This window comes from Leopardus geoffroyi, chromosome A3 (genome assembly GCF_018350155.1).
Source record: "Leopardus geoffroyi isolate Oge1 chromosome A3, O.geoffroyi_Oge1_pat1.0, whole genome shotgun sequence".
Classification (NCBI taxonomy): domain Eukaryota; kingdom Metazoa; phylum Chordata; class Mammalia; order Carnivora; family Felidae; genus Leopardus; species Leopardus geoffroyi.
In genome coordinates, this window is record NC_059336.1 from 32225289 (window position 1) to 32246012 (window position 20724).

General features: G+C 38.1%; 1 protein-coding gene across 6 annotated transcripts in view; it reads left to right on the forward strand.

The window, feature by feature from the left end:
* MCM8 (minichromosome maintenance 8 homologous recombination repair factor) overlaps positions 1-20724 on the forward strand; it is a 56402-nt gene that overhangs the window by 25831 nt on the left and 9847 nt on the right. For 2 of the 6 annotated variants that reach the window (XM_045445260.1, XM_045445261.1), the window contains exons 11-19: positions 1130-1160; positions 1681-1821; positions 5047-5188; positions 8498-8693; positions 10398-10617; positions 10913-11122; positions 12400-12476; positions 16115-16304; positions 20009-20110. In XM_045445260.1, coding sequence (XP_045301216.1) covers positions 1130-1160; positions 1681-1821; positions 5047-5188; positions 8498-8693; positions 10398-10617; positions 10913-11122; positions 12400-12476; positions 16115-16304; positions 20009-20086 — 1285 coding nt within the window. In that variant the 3' untranslated portion in view covers positions 20087-20110. Of the gene's footprint in view, positions 1-1129; positions 1161-1680; positions 1822-5046; positions 5189-8497; positions 8694-10397; positions 10618-10912; positions 11123-12399; positions 12477-15550; positions 15871-15896; positions 16089-16114; positions 16305-18476; positions 18846-20008; positions 20111-20724 lie in introns of those variants that run through there. The other 4 variants (XM_045445259.1, XM_045445262.1, XM_045445263.1 and 1 more) reach the window with 3 other exon arrangements.

The following is a 20724-nucleotide window of genomic DNA, read 5'->3' on the forward strand; positions in this document are numbered from 1 at the left end:
GAGGAGGTTACTATAAGCATCCGGGGCTTAATCCTCTTGAGACCTCGAGATACTAGACTGTGTAGAACTAGCCTCAGTATTTTTCTATCCAAGGGCCTAGATTTGGGGCTACTCTTGGAATATTCTATAACCCAGCACTTTCAGCCTGTCCAGCCTGCCTGCTGCTGATGCTTCTGCAGCCAGAGAAAGCCCTTCAGCAGACAGGTGGAGGTGTGTGGTCAGAAGCTAGCAGTAATTATGTGGGAACATGCTTAACAGTGAGCACCAGGGGGATGTGGCAGGACAGCAACTTCTGTATTTACATGTATTAAAAGGGATAATGATTTATACTTAACTCCTGGTTACATCTCTTCCACTCTGGCCTTTTCTGTGTGACCCTTGTTTTTACAATTGGTGAATGTGAATATACCTCTTTGTAGTCATATATGGTCTTATTCTGATCCTTTGAGTTGAGCTGAAAAAATGAAATTTTATCTCCTCTTAAAGTATTATTTACTCAATTCACCCATTAGTCTTCTTTCCGTGACTTGGCTACACAGCTGCCTATTCATGTAAAATGCAATATAATTCTGTATCCTAAAGTAGAAGACCATGATTATGATGTGTTAAAGGCTGGAGATGGATCAACCATATATTTGGTTACTTTAAAATGCTTTGCGGGGTGCCTGGGTGGCTCAGTTGTTTAAGTGTCCAACTCTTGATTTTAGCCCAGGTCATGATCTCATGGTTCTAAGATCAAGCCTGCATTGGGCTCTATGCTGGGCATGGAGCCTGCCTGAGATTCTCTCTCTCCCTCCCCAACTGCCCCTCCCCTCCTTGCACACACAGTCTCTCAAAAAAATAATAAATACAATAAAAATAAATTTAAAAAAATAAATGCTTTGCAAGTATCCTGTCTCCCTTACACAGGCACAGTTTTTAAAGCATTCTTCCCTTTATGGATTAACCAAGAACTTTGAGAATTTTACTGGTAGAATAAAATGTCTTGGGTTGTTTGAGGGATGTAAACTATATGTTTGTCTTTATTTTTTTATGCTAAATAAACCAAGTTAAGCAAGTTGTAAAGTAGATCCTCTAATGGATTGATGAAGTGAAAATAAGAATTTCTAAGTTGTATTTTGTTTTTCAGCTCACTTTGCCCTGTCATTTTTGGTCATGAAGTAAGTATTTTACTTCATCTTTACCCAAAAATACATAAAGTTGGCAAAAAAAAAAAATAGCTAATTTCTGTTAGCCAGATGTTTGTATTTTAATAGGTCATTATTCTCCAGAAATGAATGATGTGAAAGGCAAACTATAGCTTCTTGTAATAACAAGCTACTTACTAATTCAAGCTAATAGGAATGAGGTTCTTTAAAGTGACTTTAGGTGTAAAGTATTAAAGCAGAAGCTAACAAATATTTCCCAGTTTTGTGGAGTAGATTCATGCTTTGCAAGGTAGGTCTTTACTCAGTAAAGATACCTCTTTGATTTTATGTGCTTCCTACCTTTTGCTTCTTAATCATTTACATTATGGAAGTTTATATTTTAATTTCCTTAGGAAAAAAAGTAAAGTTCAATCATGCTTTAAAAAAAAAATCTCAAATAAATGTAAATATAGAGGGAAGAACATCCGTTTTTTGCTAGTCATCTTTATGTTTTTCTTACTTTGGGGGTCCCCCCTCTTCTTTCACACTTGAGCTTGTTAAAGCAGGCTTGGCATTAGCACTCTTTGGAGGAAGCCAAAAATATGCAGATGACAAAAACAGAATTCCAATTCGAGGAGATCCACATGTCCTTGTTGTTGGAGATCCAGGCTTGGGAAAGAGTCAGATGCTACAGGTAGGAAATCAATCATCTCGTATTTAATGTATTCCTTATAAAATGTGTGACTGATTCACAAGTGAATTTTCTCAAAGCATGCAGTGTTTGTGTTCTAGAGGATATAGTTGGTCTGGTGGTATAAGTGAATTGGGGTTTATGTGAGTAAGATGTCACTTCTATCTGGCCATCCTTTCAAATCGAGTCAGTCTCTGTCACACAGGCTGTTGCAGGCATGCTGGCCTATTGAGATGTTACCTATTGTGAAATGTTAACCATTTCTCTAACCCCCTGCTTTTTTTGCATGGTATCAGTTTTTGGTAGTCTTTTTTGTTGTGGCTTCACCTATGAACAGAATAGTTTGTGAAAGTAAAGAGCAGGGAAGCAGGGTCACACATTCTCTGATCACACAACTACATAAACAGTGTATTGAGCTTAAGGAACAGTGTGATAAAGGTAAGAGATCTGTCTCTATACATCTTCACTGCTCTGAGTTTAAAGGAAGGCAACTTCTGTGAAAAAGTTCTTGTTGGTCCCCAAGAAGATTCTGCCTCTGCCAATCAGAGCCTAGTGGTTCTCCCCATCAGGGCTTATGATGGCCCTAGAAGGCTCTGCTTGTTGGAATGCTTGTGGTTGCATTTGAGTGACACCTGGTAAGTCAGCCATAATGTCCTTTCTGAGAATGCCCATGTGTCCCCATTCCTCACCACCACCCCCAGTGTAGAAAAATGTGACCAGACCAGGGGTCTCTTTGCTAAGGTGTAGTCCTGCGGCTACTGCATCTTTGTCCAGGGGTCAGAACCTTGGTTGCATATCAGAATCACCTTTGGAACTCTTTGAAAATCCTGGGGCCTGCCTAGTCCAACTGAATTAAGAGTGTCTGGATTAGGGTCCTAGTGTCTGTGTGCAGATAACCCACCACAGGTGATTGTGCTGTGCAGCAACCAGGATTGAGAACGACTTTGACATCATCATTGCATTATAAACCCACTGTCCTTCACATCAGAATCATTATATGTTCCCTACATTTGATTGTTACATCAGCCATCATTTTAATTCCTAAGCTGACATTTCATCTATGTTTCCATGTTCCTTTGGACCAACTGGGCCTACTTTAAAAAAAAAACAAAAACAACTCTGTCCTGAGCCCTTGCTAGAAACCTGACAGCAGAGACACAGCACCTAGTTTTAGGGGAAACAGTTGATGATAAAAATAAAAACAGGATACCTAGCCAGATTATGCATGTAAAAGGTCCATGTGTGGACCTGAATTGTTACAGCTTTCTTTTCTGTCTTTTATATCATTGTGTACATAGCGAATTAATGTATTATAGGTAGAAGCCTGGTTAACTTCCACAGTGGCTAGTTATCTATACAAATAAATCTTACAGCTTATACATTTTGCTTACGGTGTGTAAAAGTTCCATTTTTCTCTCTTACTCCTTTTTATCCCCCTCTTACTCCTTTTTTATTTAAGAAATAGATATTAGCAGATAATGGTTTCAGAATACATTTAATGGTACCGAAAACAATTTATTACTAAGAAATGGCATCGGCAACTTTTCATGGTTTTTAGACCTGGAATAATGCCTTTTAAACCATGGGCTCAATTTAAAAATAGAAGCTATAATGTTGGTGGAAATTAAATGTTGTAAACAGAGGAGGGTATTTGGATGTAAGTCTTCTAGCCCTGCTAAACCAGTTTTTAAAAATTAGGCTAATACTAACAGTCATCATTTACTTTATATTTTTAATCCTCTTTTCCTCTGACCATTTAGTAAGCCATCATCATCCTCGCAGACTAATAAGGGATTACAAATAACAAAAATAGTGAGGGGCGCCTGGGTGGCTCAGGTGGTTAAGCATCCAACTCTTGATGTCGGCCCAGGTCATGATCTCATTGGTGGTGGGATTGAGCCCCCACATCAGGCTCCATGCTGAGAGCCTGCTTAGGATTCTCTCTCTCTCTCTCTCTCTCTCTCTGTCTCTCTCTCTCTGTCTCTCTCTCTCTCTGCCCTTCCCTTGCTCACGCTCTCAGAATAAACATTTTTTAAAAATGATAGCTACTGTTTATAAGCTAGATATCATAGGGTCCCTTGGGTTGGGCACTGCACATGTCCAGAGCACACTATCAACATAGCAGTGTGAGTATTGTCTCCTGTGGTTATGCAGTGCACAGCATACACAGTGGCCTTGCATTGGGCACTTACTGTGTGCCAGGTACCAGATTTAAGTGGCTTATATACAAAAATCTCATTTATTCCTCAGGGATATACGTGATTAAACAAGGAAGCTGAGGCTCAGAGAGATCTGAGAGCAGCATAGCCAGTACATGGTAGAGCCAAAATTTAAACAGGTTTTCTTGGGGCACCTGGGTGGCTCAGTCAGTTAAGCATCCGACTCTTGATCTCAGCTCAGGTCATGAGTTCAGGCCCCATGTTGGGGCCTAGGCGTAGAGCTTGCTTTAAGAAGAATAATAATAACAAAAACCCAGGTCTACTTGACTCTGGAGGTCCACACTTTTAACTCTTGTGTTATTTAATCACTTTCTGACCTGCCGTAGCTTGTTTACTCAGGTGAGCATTATTGAGCCATTTTATTACCTGATGTATAAAGAAGCATTGAAGCCTTTGAAATTAAAATTGGTACTCATGTGTTTTCTGTTTGAACTTGAAAACGAAGCATAAAATGAAGTTGTATAATATTCACATGACCACAGTCATCAGAGGCAGGCTGCCTGGATTTGATTGAATCCTCACTTCCCACCTTCATAGCTACTGTGAGTTAGTGTATGCAGGGCTTGGTTTCTATGTGATTAAGTGGGGATGTAATAATGCCTTCCTGCCTCGCTACTGTGGTAGTGAAGGTTGTATAGTAAAACTGTTAGAAGAATACCTGGCAGGGGTGCCTGGGTGGCTCAGTTGATTAAGCGTCTGACCTTGAATTTTGTTCAGGTCATGATCTCATGGTTCATGAGATCAAGCCCTGCATCAGGTTCTGTGCTGACAGTGCAGAGCCTGCTTGGGCTTCTCTCTCTCTCCCTCTCTCTCTGCCTCTCCCCTGCTCGTGCTTTCTCTCTGTCTCCCTCCCTCCTTCTCTCTCTCTCTCTCTCTCTCTCTCTCTCTCAAAAATAAATAAATAAACTTAAGCAAAAAGAATATCTGGCATATAGCTGATATTTGTAAGCAGTTACTATTTGTTTTTCTTTTACTTTGGTTGATTGTCTTAAACCTTTTGTTTCCTTAGGCAGTATGCAATGTTGCTCCACGTGGTGTGTATGTTTGTGGTAATACCACAACCACCTCTGGTTTGACTGTAACTCTTTCAAAAGATAGTTGCTCTGGAGATTTTGCTTTGGAAGCTGGTGCCCTTGTACTTGGTGATCAAGGTAAGAGACCAAACTCTCCACTGTTTACAACATTTAATTTTTCACTAATATTACAGCTTCTATTTTTAAATTGAGCCAAGGGTTTTAAAGGTATTATTCCAGATCTAAATAATTAGTAATTCTGGGGCTTTTGGGTTTGTTTTTTTTTTTTAAGTCTTTTCCAGTTCATTTCTTTACATTCTGTTCAAGAGGCATTTGGACAGCACTGTATTGACCAGTGAGTTGAGAATGAGTGCCAGAAAAAAATAACCGGAAATGCAGTTTACCCTGCGGAATTGAAACTGGTACTTAATGTCATTCATTGTCAGAATCTTGCGATAGACACAATTATATATCAAGTCAGTCAAGTCAAATAGGTATAGATAACTCCTTGCACTTCCCATTTCATATCAACCATCACAATTGTTTAAAAGCCTGTTTTAAAGCTTTACATCAAGCTCCCTGTGGGGTGGAATATGGTTATCTGTTGACTGCCACATTTATCTTGTCTAATACATAGGTGCATAGTAAGTACTTGCTGAATTCATTACTATTACTTAGTTCAGAATACTTCGAGATGCCTTGGAACTGAAAATAAGGTAAATGTTATTATCCTTTACTCTCAGAGGACTTACAATAAGAATTTAGACTATTACATTATAATTAGAATTTTGCTGTATTTTAACCCATCTCATTGGATGTTTGTCAGGATTTGATGGAGAGTTTATAAGAAATCCAGTCGGAGGGCTTAGCAAGAAGGGATCTCTGATTAAGCATTGCTACCTAAGTTTCTCTTTGTGATGCTGTAACTCTATTGGAAACATGTTCCTATGTATGTGTCAGACAGTGCCCAGATTCCAGTCCAGTTAAGGCCATTCATTCCTTTGTTTGCTGGCGACCTCCACATTTCTGAATCCAGATCCTGTCAGCAGCCCCCACCAACCCCCTTCCTTAATACTTTACCTGCTTGGTTTCCAGGACACTCTACTCTTCTGTTTTTCTTACTTCATTAAATGTTCCTTCTCGGTCTTGGTCTTTATCTCCCCAACCTTAACTGGTTGGCACCTCCAGGTGCTTAGGTTTTGTACCTATTTTCTTCTTAGTCTATGTTACCTTCTCAATGATCTTATCTAGTCTCATGGCTTTGCCTACCTATATGCCGAAAATTTCCAAATTTATATCTCTTCTTCCTTGAACTCCAGGCACATTTTTTTTTTTTTTTTTTTGAGAGAGAGAGAGGGAGGGAGAGAGAGAGAGCATGAGCAAGCGCAAGCAGGGGAGGGGTAGAGGGAGAGAGAAAATCTTAAGCAGTCTCCATGCCCTAACTCGGGGCTCAATCTCACAAAATCAAGAGTTGGATGCTTAACTGAGCCAAAATCAAGAATTGGATGCTTAACTGACTGTGCCATCTAGGCACCCCCAGGCACATATTTCTTTTTTTATTTTTTTAATATATGAAATTTATTGTCAAATTGGTTTCCATACAACACCCAGTGCTCATATCAAAAGATGCCCTCTTCAAAACCCATCACTCACCGTCCCATCCCTCCCACCCCCCATCAGCCTTCAGTTTGTTCTCAGTTTTTTTTTCTTTTTTAATTTTTTTTTTCAACGTTTATTTATTTTTGGGACAGAGAGAGACAGAGCATGAACGGGGGAGGGGCAGAGAGAGAGGGAGACACAGAATCGGAAACAGGCTCCAGGCTCTGAGCCATCAGCCCAGAGCCTGACGCGGGGCTCGAACTCACGGACCGCGAGATCATGACCTGGCTGAAGTCGGACGCTTAACCGACTGCGCCACCCAGGCGCCCCTGTTCTCAGTTTTTAAGAGTCTCTTATGCTTTGGCTCTCTCCCACTCTAACCTCTCTTTTTTTTTTTTTTTTTCCTTCCCCTCCCCCATGGGTTCCTGTTAAGTTTCTCAGGATCCACGTAAGAGTGAAAACATATGGTATCTGTCTTTCTCTGTATGGCTTATTTCACTTAGTATAACACTGCCCAGTTCCATCCACGTTGCTACAAAGGGCCATATTTCATTCTTTCTCATTGCCACGTAGTACTCCATTGTGTATATAAACCACAGTTGATGGACATTTAGGCTCTTTCCGTAATTTGGCTATTGTTGAGAGTGCTGCTATAAACATTGGGGTACAAGTGCCCCTTATGCATCAGTACTCCTGTATCCCTTGGGTAAATTCCTAGCAGTGCTACTGCTGGGTCATAGGGTTCTTAAGCCTATTTTTACAGTATCTCTATAACTTCCTCAGACTTAACACATCCGAAATCAAAATTCCGATATTCTCCTTCAAACCTATTTTTATAGTCTTTCCCATCTCAGTCAATGATAATTCCATCCTTCTATTTGCTAAAATCAGAAAATGTACAGTCATATTTGGCTTTTACATATACCCCACATCCAGTCTATCAACAAATATTGTGGGCTCTACCTTCTATATACACACACACACACACACACACACACACACACAGTATCGAGACTCTTCTCCATTGCTGCTACCCTGATCCAAGACACCATCATCTCTTAAATGGATTATTACTGTGATCTCCTAGTTGGAATGCTTGTGACCACCCTTGCCCTTTCCATTGTTCTTAACAAGGCAGAACAATCCTGTTAAAACTCAGATAAAGTTATTCTCCTGCTCAAAACCCTCCAGTGGCTTCCTATCTCACTAAGAGTGAAAGCTCAAGGCTTGACAGTAGTCCAGGGCCATTCACATTCTGGCCTTTTAATCACCTCTTTTGCCTCATTATCTACTACTTCCTTCTTATTCTCCAGTTACACCACCAGCACATTTTACATTCCTGCATTAGGCTTTTTTACTTGTTATTCCCTTTGCCTGTGCTTCCCTTACTCCAGATAAGCCGCAAGGCTTGTTCCCTTTCCTCCTTGAAGTTTTTGCTCAAATGTCCTTTCCTTACCCGAGAAAACTAATCTTATATAATTATGCCTATCTCATGTAGTTGTTGAAATATACTATCTTTTGAATATGCATATCTCTTATTTCACCTGTTTGAACATAAGTCTTTAAGCTTTCTGAGGGTCATTCGTATCTTCATTTTTGTAGCACTCACAACACATGCCTTGCCTGTGAAAAATGTTGAATGAGAAAATATTACATAAAAGTTAGTTACGACAAGTGTTTTATTTGCTGTAAAACAAGCACAAATTCTCTACTGTATGACATTTTATAATTTTAACTGCTGGAAACAATTACAAATAATTTCCTTATTGTGGAACAGTTTCCATCCTGTAAGATTTGGAACTTAACCAAAGAAAGCTTTTTGTCTGTATTATTTTACTGTGACTGTAGGTATTTGTGGGATAGATGAATTTGATAAGATGGGGAATCAACATCAAGCCTTGTTAGAAGCTATGGAACAACAGAGTATTAGTCTTGCTAAGGCTGGCATGGTTTGTAGCCTCCCTGCAAGAACTTCCATCGTCGCTGCTGCAAATCCAGTTGGAGGACACTACAATAAAGCCAAAACAGTTTCTGAGAATTTAAAGTAAGTCTCTTTGGATATTTATACCTTTAATGTATTGAATCCTTATAAATCAGTAAGAAAAAGATAACTGAGGACATAATAGTTCACAGAAATGATAATTTCTAGTAAATGTACAAAAACATGTTGAGCACAACAAATTAAAGCAATGAAGTACCATTGATAGCTACCAGATTGGCAAACATTTTATATATTAATAATCATTATTGGCAAAGGGTTGGGAAAATAAGTTCTCACATATTCAGGTTAGCGTATTGAAGGACAACTGGCATGTTTATTATCACTGTTTGAAATATACATTCCATTTGTTTTAGCCAGTTCTACTTTTAGGAATCATACTCACAGAAATAGTCATGTAAGTGCACAGAGACGCATTTACAGGTTGGGTATTATGCCATTGTATATCACAGACAAAAAGCGGAAACAGCTTAAAATGCCCATTGGTAGGAAAGTGGTTCTATGGAAGGCCGAACAGTGGAGAATAGCAGGTATAAAAATGGAAGTAGCTCTGTGTGTGCTGATAGGGAAACATGTCTGTGCTTACTGTTAAGTGAAAAGAGCACATTACATACTTATAAATGGGGTACGACCCCACTTTTTCCCAAAAACAGAGTTTGTGTTGGTATGTGTGTATGCTTTCTCTTCTAGTTTGTTCTGTACAGGTTGGACAAAAGGCATGGGGTGGGGGGGAAATAGGTTGAAGTGATTGTGGAAGTGAGAAAAAGACAAAAGAATGCCTCATGTGAAAAATTGGAAGCTTAAATTCTAGAGGGAAAAACCCCAAATTTCCTAATATTTGATAATGTGTACCTTTAATACAGAAATGGTACATGGCAAAATATACAATAGTACTTGGAGATGCTATACCACCACCACCAAAAAAGTCAATCTAGGGACCCCTGGGTGGCTCAGTCGGTTAAGTGGCCAGCTCTTGATCTCAGTTCAGGTCTTGATCTCAGGTCATGAGTTCAAGCCCTATGCTGGGTATGAAGCCTACTTTAAAAAAAAAAAAAAAAAAAGTCAATCTATTAGTTTTTCTTAATAAAATGGCAAAGTGCTATATTGGAAAGATCAGAAAGATCCTATTTAAGAAGGACTTGGTTTTTAGATTCTGGTTTTTAGTGGTACCCAAACCTGTTTTGGGGTGTTGACCAAATTCTTTAGCTACTTTGAATTTCAGTTTTATTGTCTCAAATAGAAGGATAATCTGATTGGTGGGATCAGGGAAGATGACTAAGTAGAACACAGCATTTTTATTATAATGATTCTAATGACTTCTAAGAAAAAGTGGGTTTTTTAATCTAAATAATCATAGATGCTTTGAGAGACTCAATGTCTTGGTGAAAGAAAACATACAAAAGATTAAAACGACCCAACTAGATAACCTCTGGCGTATCATATAGCATTTGTTTTAAAATTCAAAGGCATTGTGAAACTTACCATTAGGTAGTAATATAGAACACAGACATGGTGTGAGAAGGGGCCTTATCATTAACCTACCAAAGGTAGGTACATGTATGACTGGTGTGTGGCCTGGTGTCTCTCCAGAGTTGGTGGGTGTATCGAATACAAAAGCTATTGTTTGTTTCTTTAACATAAACTTTATTTTTTTTAAGTTCTACATGGAACTTCAATAGTAAATAAGTAAATGGTTTTCTACTTGTTTTGATTCCAATCATTGGTTCTTCCTTCTTCCCTGCCTTTTAGAATGGGGAGTGCCCTGCTGTCCAGATTTGATTTGGTCTTTATCCTGTTAGACACCCCAAATGAGGACCATGATCACTTACTCTCTGAACATGTGATTGCAATAAGAGCTGGAAAGCAGAGAACTGTTAGTGGAGCCACTGTAACTCGCATGAATAGTCAAGATTCAAATACTTCTGTACTTGAAGCGGTGTCTGATAAACCATTATCAGAAAGATTAAAGGTATGAATGTTTCTGCTCCTTAGTCATTCATTTCGGTTCTGTTTGGATGTCAGAGTTCAGTATGTTGCTTATTGTAGAGTAGTAGTATATAAGCTTTCATGCCAAAACCTTTTATGTTACAGTAGTAGGGTTTATATAAACTGCATTAGAAATAATGTTACCTAGACTCAGAGCTGGAACTACAGTGTTTGGCTTCTTTGGAAAGTCTTTTAGAACTTTATATGTATCTAAACAGGTTATTTTAACAGAAAGATTTTATTTGCTATCCTTGTAATCTTTTTTTATCATGCTTCAGGTGGTTCCTGGAGAAAAAATAGATCTAATTCCCCACCAGCTGTTGAGAAAGTACATTGGTTATGCTCGGCAGTATGTCTATCCAAGGCTGTCCACAGAAGCTGCTCAGATTCTTCAAGATTTTTACCTTGAGCTCCGGAAACAGAGCCAGCGGTTAAATAGCTCACCAATCACTACTAGGCAGCTGGAATCTCTGATTCGTCTAACAGAGGTTTGTTTTAAATTCGTGCTTTTTTGACTTAAAAATGGGGGCAAGAGGTGGTATGATTTCTCTCAATTTCCTGCATAATTAACTTGATTTTTCTTCCAGCTGAGAGACAATTAGAAATGGATGTATAAAAATGTTTAAAAATGTTTGGCCATATCTGTAACAGAGCCAATCAAGCCACTTCTTTCTAGGCACAGAACCAGTTACTAACCATGCAACTCCCCCCCCCCCCCCCCCCCCCTTTAATGACATTGAAGGCTCCTGGAGTGTGACAAGTAGTTAGGTTAATTAAGGATTCTGAGATTCTAAGTTGAATATATGGGAGCATGGAATATGTCAGTATTTGATTTGATACATGACAGGTCCATAAGCATAGTACCTGTTTTTCCAATAGCAGTAACATTTGTTCACAGGTTTGGAATGCTAAGAGAACTGTGGCAGTTAAAATAGCTGGAGTTTGGGCTTTTTGCTTTAAAATCAGATTATTTCTTCTATGTTGTTTTAACAAATTGGTTAGGCATGATTTCCTGAAAGTAAAAGGCAAGGAAAAACCAAGTGTATTTCATAATCAAATTTTCTGAAATGAACACTCAGAAAGATACATGTTAGATAAAAATAGGTTTTAATCCTATTTTATTTAGTTCGTTTATTTAGTTTATTAAGTTTATTTGTTTATATTATTGGGGGGGAGGAGCAGAGAGAGAGAGGGAGAGAGAATCCCAAGCAGGCCCTATGCTGTCAGCGTGGAGCCCAGTGTGGGGCTCAAATCCACAAACTGTGAGATCATGACCTGAGCCAAAATCAAGAGTTGGACATTTAACTGACTGAGCCACCCAGGTGCCCCTAATCCATATTTTAAATGAGCGATTGGGGTACCAGAGTGGCTCAGTCAGTTAAATGTCTGACTTTGGTTCAGTCATGATCTTTGGTTCGTGGGTTCGAGCCCCACGTCGGGCTCTGTGCTGACAGCTCAGAGCCTGGAGCTGCTTCAGGTTCTCTGTCTTCCTCTCTCTCTGCTCCTCCACTGCTCACATACTGTCTCTCTCTCTCTTTCTCAAAAATAAACAAACATTAAAAATTTTTTAAAATAAAATGAGTGATTGTTTCCATACTCAAGTTTTCAGATAATTTTATTCTGACTTTGATATTATAGTCCTCCTCCTGCAATCAGTGTTTGTGTAAAATGAATAAATGAAACTATCTTAGACCTACTTTACCTGCTCAAACAATGTCAAATATACTTACTATTGTTATTTAAAAATGCTTTTTTTCTTTCAAAGGCACGAGCAAGGTTGGAATTAAGAGAAGAAGCAACTAAAGAAGATGCTGAGGATATAGTTGAAGTTATGAAGTATAGGTAAGATTAAATTTTAAATGCTGTTTTAAATGAAATATCAGTCATCGTTTCATCTCAAATTAAATATTTAATTATGCCAAGCAAAATTATTTTTACTTAGCCCATTGGATCCTTTTAACAAACTATATTTTCTTGGTTTAAAATATTTGTATAAAGAAACAATCTTTATATTAAAATTTTTTGAATGGGTATACATTCACATAGTTATAAAATCAATTCAAAAATACATATTTTGAGAATACTCGAAAGGAACAGCCTCATAATGGGTAAAATCATCATTAACACTTAATGACTACCAACCCTTTCAACCAATTCCTAACATTCCCTTTTGTATAAATATCCTGTTGGTTTAATATTCTACTGTGATTGGACTGTCAGTTTCCTCTTTTACATGATTCAGTACTAGGGTTTGAGGGGTCTTGTAGATGAAAATTTTACCAAGCTGGCTTCATTCCCTCTCTAGTTGACTTCATTGTGTTGGAGACCCTCAGTTGCCATTTGTCAACAACCAGACAGTCTAGGAATTACTAGACTGTCTCATTCAATGTGGTGCCAGGGATTCAGTGTACTAGCATGTGAAATAAAGGAGTGGCCATAAATACCAGTTGTCTGCCTGACTTATGGTGGACCTAGCTTCCTGGCAGACCAGACCAATAAGAATCCTAGAGATTGCCTACAGGGCACCTGACTGGCTCAGTTGGTAGAGCACGTGACTCTTGACCTCAGGGTCTTGAGTTCAAGCCCTATGTGAGGTGTAAGGCTTACTTGGAAAAAAAAAAAAAAAGATACCTAGAGATTGCCCCAACAGAGATTCTTTTCTCACTAGAAAACAAAGCCACTGAACCTAACCAAATTTCCAAAAAATTTGGATTCTAACTTTGTTCCCAATTAAAAACAAGGACCACTAGTAGGGACTCCTTGTTTAATGATAAAAAGTTGCCTCTTAGTTTAGAATTTTTCTTAACAGACTGCTTTTTTTTTTTAAGTTTGTTATGAGAGAGAGAGGATGCGCATGTGCGTGAGTGGGAGAGGGGCAGAGAGAGAGGGAGAGAAGAATCCCAAGAAGGCTCCATGCTGTCAGCACAAAACCTGACATGGGGCTTGATCCTGTAAACCATGAGATCATGACCTGAGCTGAAACCAAGAGTCGGCCGCTTAACCAACTGAGCCACCAGGCTCCCCTGAGCATCCTGCTCTTATATTCTCCACCTGTGGCAGTGGGGCTATCATTGCTACTCCTGGTTTCCTTTTCCATTTAATGATCTCTCACCCTTTAGACCTACTGGTGCCTGGCTCTACTGAATAATATCATGGATAGACTTGGGCTATCCAGCAAATCAGGGATCAAACTACCTTATTACTCTCTCTTACTTGTAACATTCTCTTTTTAGGCTTTACCCTAACTTAGTTTCCTTAGGCCTCAGACCCCAGACATTGCCTCAAGCAGCCATCTAGTATTTCCCTACAATAAGTCCACTGGACTGATTCATTCTCATATCTGAGCATTACACATTATAAATTACACATTAAACCTTTTCAATAAAAATGCCATATTGATTCTGCATGTCTGAATCCTCATGTCAGACAGTGTTTACATGTACTTTTTCCATCCAAGAGGAACTCTTCCATATTTTTTTGTTTAACTTTGTATTTTTTTCTACTACTTCTCAAAGTTGCCTTGCTGGTAATTCTGAATTAGTTTTAGGCTGTCAATTTACTCCTGAACTCCTGAAAAAAGAGATCTCATTGTTAAATATAAACAGTATCTACATGAAATTACTAGTTTGTTTCCTTGAACTGAATGTGCTTTATTGGCTTTTACACAAATTTTCAGATAAAAAGAATAGGTTGATTCCTAGTGATTGGAATTATTTCCTAGTGATTCCTAGTGACTGCCATTATTTCCATGGTAGATATCAAGATCCAGTTAAACACAGAGACTAGGTTGTGAATTGTCTGTTTTATTATACTTACCATGCTTTCTGTCCCTAGTCTATGCTCTAGGAGAGCAGGGACCCTATCTGTCATCTTTACCAGTGTACTCCCAGGGCCCATACCTAGCACACAGCACACCCTCAGTAAATGTACTGCATTGATAGTAAAGTTGACCATGGGAATCATCTTTCATTCATTAACTCTTCCATTTCAGAGTTTCCCTCTCTTGAGTTGTGAATGTTTGTGCTTAATGTGGTCTTGAATCTATAAAACTACATTTTAAGCAGAAGCAGAAGCCAAAATAAAATCTAACCTGTGATACAGTTCATCATAGTTATCAAAGCACATAGCTATAAAAACTAAATGTTTATGGCCAACAGTTCACTTAAGTTTTCTTTAAAAATATACTAGGAAGCACAGGAGAATAGAGCCACCTTCAAAGATGAAACATCATTGAGTTTTTTCTATTTCAGCAAAGTGGCTCAGATATTTATAAATCTTCACATCTGAAGCCATGTAGCTCAGATTCAGATCCCAGATATTCCACTCATTGGCTGTGTAACCTTTGGCAAGTCACTTAACTTACCACACTTTGCTTCTTCATCTGTAAAATGCGAATAAGAATAGTCCCTAGATCAGAGGATTGTTGGACTAAATGGGGTAGCGTGTGGTGATTAAATATAATTAAGCTAAATATGAATTGTTAATACATAGTAGTTTAAAGCATTTTTGACAAGTACCTTATGAAAAATAAGCTACGGTTTATTATATTTACATAATCATATTACATTTCTTACCATTTATTAGTCTGATTTGGATGATTCATTCCTATTTGTACAGCTTTTTCTTTCACGTAGGCTCTTATCAGGAAACAAAACAAAGCTATGTTTTTAGTAACCCTATAAACTCATTGCTGTAAGCTCCTTAAGGGCAGGAATTACATCCGTTTTATTCATCAGTGCAAGTCTACTGCCTAGCAGGTGACCAGTTTATATATGATTAACCAATTCCTGATTAAATAACACCTTTGCCTCTGGGCTTTGTGTGAGATTATATCTGTCCCATTGTACAGGCAGGGAGTCATCCACAGAGCTGGATTAGAAATGATGGCTAATTTTATCTCTCACTGGTGTTTTCAGACTTCTGGCTAAAATCCACTAGCAAGAGTGCATATGTCTTTCTTTGATGATACTGTGAAAATAAGAGGAAGCAGCAGAGAACTAAAAATAGTAGGTGGATCCTTTAATATCTAACCACCATTACTGCAAGTCAGCAGAACCGTTCTAGTTCATTCCCACAGTATTTTTAAACATCTTTCATCTGCCAGGTGCTGCACTAGGAGCTGGGAACATATCTTTGTCCTCTAAAGCCTAAATTTAGTATGTTTAGAATTTCTTTCTTTCATGAATCAAAAAGAATGTTCCAGGCATTTATATCATAGTCTATCAACTTTGTATTCTTACGCTTTTCTCTTTTCAAATGTAGATGTTTCTTAAAAGTGGCAACTGTGTCCAAAAATATTTTTATCGGCACATAGTTCATACCATAGTGAATTTCATAGTGGCTGTTCAAGCAATACATGTTGAAATCTTTGCTACGTGAGTCTCATGGTTATTTCCACATTTTTCTTCTTATGAACTGGGACAAAAATTTCCATAGCCATGCTACATTGGGTAACTCTGTTCTCCTCCCTTCTCGTTAAGCATGCTAGGAACTTACTCTGATGAATTTGGAAACCTAGATTTTGAGCGATCCCAGCATGGTTCTGGAATGAGCAACAGGTCAACAGCAAAAAGATTTATTTCTGCTCTCAACAACATTGCTGAAAGAACTTACAATAACTTATTTCAATTTCAACAACTTCGGCAGATTGCCAAAGAGCTTAATATTCAGGTATGATAAACCAAATACTTAATCTTGTTTATGAAAATTGCAGGAGGTCTTTATTAAGTGTAGAATTTTTAAATATCAGAATATTTTGATGACTGTGGAAAACAGTATGGAAATTACTCAAAAAATTAAAAGTAGAAATACCCTATCTATGATTCAGCAATCGCACTATGGTATATTTACCCAAAGAATACAAAGGAATTCAAAGGAATATATGCACCCCTGTGTTTATTGCAGCATTATTTACAATAGCCAAAATATGGAAACAGCCCAAGTGCCAATTGTTGGATGAAGGGATAAAGAAGATGTGGTATAGAGAGAGAGAGCACGCACATGTGCTCGCTCGTTCTCTCTCTTTCTCTCAAAAATGAATAAATAAAAACTTCTAAGAAATTTTTTTAAATACTTATTTTTGAGAGAAAGAGAGAGAGAGAGAGAGAGAGAGAGAGAGACAGACTGAGATGAGTGGCAGAGGGGCAGAGAGGGAGATGCAGAATCCGAAGCAGGCTCCAGGTCAGCACAGAGCCTGACACAGGGCTCGAACTCACTAACCGCAGATCATGACTTGAGCCAGTTGGACGCTTAACTGACTGAGCCACCCAGGCGCCCCGAAGAAACAGACTCTTAGCTATAGTGAACAAACAGATGGTCATCAGAGGGGAGGTGGGTGAGGGAGTGGGTGAAATAAATGATGGGGATTAAGAGTGCACTTTATCAGGGGCACCTGGCTTGCTCAGTTGGTGGAGTGTGCTCCTCTTAATCTCAGGGTGGTAAACTTGAGCCCCATGTTGGGTGCAGAGATTACTTAAGAATAAAATCTTTGCTGGGGCACCTATGGTGTTGGACTCTTGATTTTGGCTCAGGTCATGGTCTCATGGTTTGTGGGTTTGAGCCCCATATTGGGCTCTGCACTGATGATGCAGAACCTGCTTGAGCTCCTCTCCCTCCCTCTCTCTCTGCCCCTCCCCTGCTCATTTTCTCTCTCTCTCTTTCTTTCAAAATAAATAAATAAGCTTAAATTAATAAATAAAAATAAAATCTTTGCAAAAAAAAGTATCACGAGCACTAAGTAATATATGGAATTGTTGAATCGCTATATTGTTCATCTGAAATGAACACTGTATGTTAACTACACTGGAACTAAAATTTTAAAATAAATATAATGGAGATTGAAAAAATAATAAAAGATTTGGGTGAAAAGAATGGAATAGGCTTTTTTGAAGTATTTTCTTTGTTTAAGCTATGAAATTAGCTGCTCAGAGCTTTAAAAAAAAAAAAACAAAAAACAAAAAAACAACCCAGCAGTGTTAGGGTTCCTGGGTGGCTCAGTTACACATCCCATTCTTGGTCTCAGCTCACATCTGGATCTCAGGGTCATGAGTTCAAGCCCCATGTTGGACCCTACTCCGGGTGTGAAGCCTACCTAAAAACAAAAAACAAAAACTAAAAAACCCAGCAGTTTTTATCTAAAATGCATTCCTACCTCTTTTTTAGCATCTTGATAGTTGAAGGAAACATAAGAGACTCACTTTCCATGTTTTTCTGACAAAATCTCTTGTGGGCAAGTCATCTTACATCTTTGCATCTCTGTTTCCTCGTTTGTTCAACAGACATGATTCCAGGGGCCGACTTCGGGTCAGGTCATGATCTTGGGGTCTGTGAGTGTGAGCCCCACGTCGGGCTCTGTGCTGACAGCTCGGAGCTTGGAGCCTGCTTCGGATTCTATGTCTCCCTCTCTGCCTCTCTCTCTCTCTCTCTCTCAAAAATAAATATTAAAAAAAATAGACATGATTTTACCTGCTCTATTTGAAAGTTTTAGTGAAAATGAATGTAATAAGACTTTAAACATGTAAGACAGTTTATATGGAAAGCTGCCCACTCAATTTCAAAATTGGAGCTAGTCTAATTTTTGTTTTGAAGCTAATCTAAACCAAATACAAAAAATACTCTGGATACTGGAGTTTTTAATTTTGATTAACTCGGCTCATCAAATAGAATAGAATCTCACAATAGAATTGAAAGCTTATATGTAAGCAGTTTTCTCTATGAGGAAGTACGAATAAATTTATTTGCCCAAGAAACTTGAGGAATGCATGTTATGGTTTGAGAGATTCATTTTATAAATCATGTTTTTGCATATTATTTAATGGGCTGTTTCTTGATGTTTTATTCCAGGTTGCTGATTTTGAAAATTTTATCGGGTCACTAAATGACCAAGGTTACCTCTTGAAAAAAGGCCCAAAGGTCTACCAACTTCAAACTATGTAAAATGACTACCAACCCAGGACGTCCTGAGATTATTAGCAGTTTAAAACTGTCTCAGTAATAAAGAGTATGTAAAAAAAAAAAAAAAAAAAAAAAAAATATATATATATATATATATATATATATATATATATATATATATATATATATTGTTCTCTGGAAAATGATGTCCTAAAATTAATGTAATAGGAAAAAAGATTTAAGAAGTGATAAAGCCATGTGTTTAGTTTTTACAGCTTCTCTGAAAGATGAGAAAAATAAATTGTTTATATTTTTAAATGATATGATCATATGTATTATATATAGTTGTATTTTTGACCTCTTTTATTCTTACTTTTTTTCTATAAAATGTCCATCTGAGTAAACATTTGCTAAGTTACATCTTAATGTTTAAATAGTTCTGACACACAAAAAATGAATATCTTTCAGAAATAAATTGAAACCAACTTTCAATTCCAAAAAAAGTTTGGAAATATTTTATATTGACACATTTAATTTAACATCTTAGCTACTGAAAAAAATTTTAAACCATATTATGTTTTATTACCAAAGTTAAATATGTACCTGTGGGTTTTTTTTTTTTTAATGTTTATTTTTGAGAGAAAGAGAGAGACAGAGTACAAGCTGGGGAGGGGCAGAGAGAAAAGGGGACAGAGGATCCCAAGCCAGCTCCACAGTGATAGCAAGTCCGATGTGGGGCTTGAACTCACAAATCATGAGATCATGACCTGAGCCAAAGCTGGACACTCAACCAACTGACCCACCCAGGGGCCCCAAATATGTACCTATATTAAGTCAATAGCTGTGTAAGGCTTATTAAAACCAAGCCGCCTCAACTCACTACACAGAGGGTGAGGATGCTGTTCTCCTATTCTGTGTACGTACATAAATACACATACACAGTTTCCCATTTCTTTCCAATTTAGTTCTATGTCCTCTTTCTTGTTTCACTCCCTCCTTTTAGTAGAATCGATCTTCTAGTAGCTTCCTGAGAAGAAGTTCATAAGGCAAATTCTACCCTTACCTCTGGATTGGGCATAGAATTTTAGTTTGTAAAACTAAAATTAGATGTTGCGTTTAGAAATCCAAGACCACAATCGCTTCCCAGCCTTTTGGCTAAGATCGAGTGTAGAAATCCAAGGCCATTGTGATTTTTATTCATAGCATGTGACCTTTTTTTCTTCTTGAGAAGGTGCTTGGATCTTCCCTTTCCCCAGGTATCCTGAAATTGTATAATGTTTAATAACTATCCTGGTGGTCTCTCATGCCAAAAATATTGGTGTTATCGTTACCTCTTTTTTTCTCTTATCCCTGTATCAGTCCATCAACAAGTTTGCTCAGTACCTTTAATTGGTTCCAGTTCCACTATTCTGGATCAAGCCACCCTCTCTTGTACCGCTTTATAAGGACAAAGACTCCACTTTATTCTGTTGCTGCCCCAGCAGGTGGAACGGATTTTTGACACATACCCCTCTGAGGTGGATACACAGACAGTGGGTGATTATACCACTTGCGAATGAGGACACAGAACTTAACCAAAGTAGGTAAGCAACTTGATGTAAGACTATGAAAAATAAGAGCATAAAAAGGATTTCTACTAATAAGATGGAGGCATTCTCCTCTTTTTCTCCTATGAAGTTGCTCAAAACCAACAAGGAAACTGAGAAATACAAATATATAGTCCATCTTCTGTGAACTAGGAAACAACTGAAACCCCAAACCCCAACACACTAGGAAAAGCTGCCAAAAGCTGACAGGATGACCCAGGTAGCCTTACAGGAGGGAAGAGGCGAGACGATGCCTATTGGTGAATATCTTAGAAGAAACCAACAAAGTGTATTTCTTAAAGTATACTTTAAATATCTTTGGGGGTAAAAAGTAAAACCCCATGTTTGTAATAGTGTGAATATGGCATACAGGTTGGCAGCAGCAGCTTCTCTGGATCTTGCTGGAACACAAGAAATAGAACAGGAGAGGTTAAATGAGAAGTCACACTGATAAGCCACCATGAAGGAGGAAAAAAAAATCTGGCTCTGCTTAAATTTCTCCAAAGCAGTATTCATCAGTAAAACAATGGAACATTGCCTACAAGATTGTCTTTTCAAGTTTATTTATTTATTTTAATTTTTTTTAACTTCTTAAGTTTATTTTTGAGAGA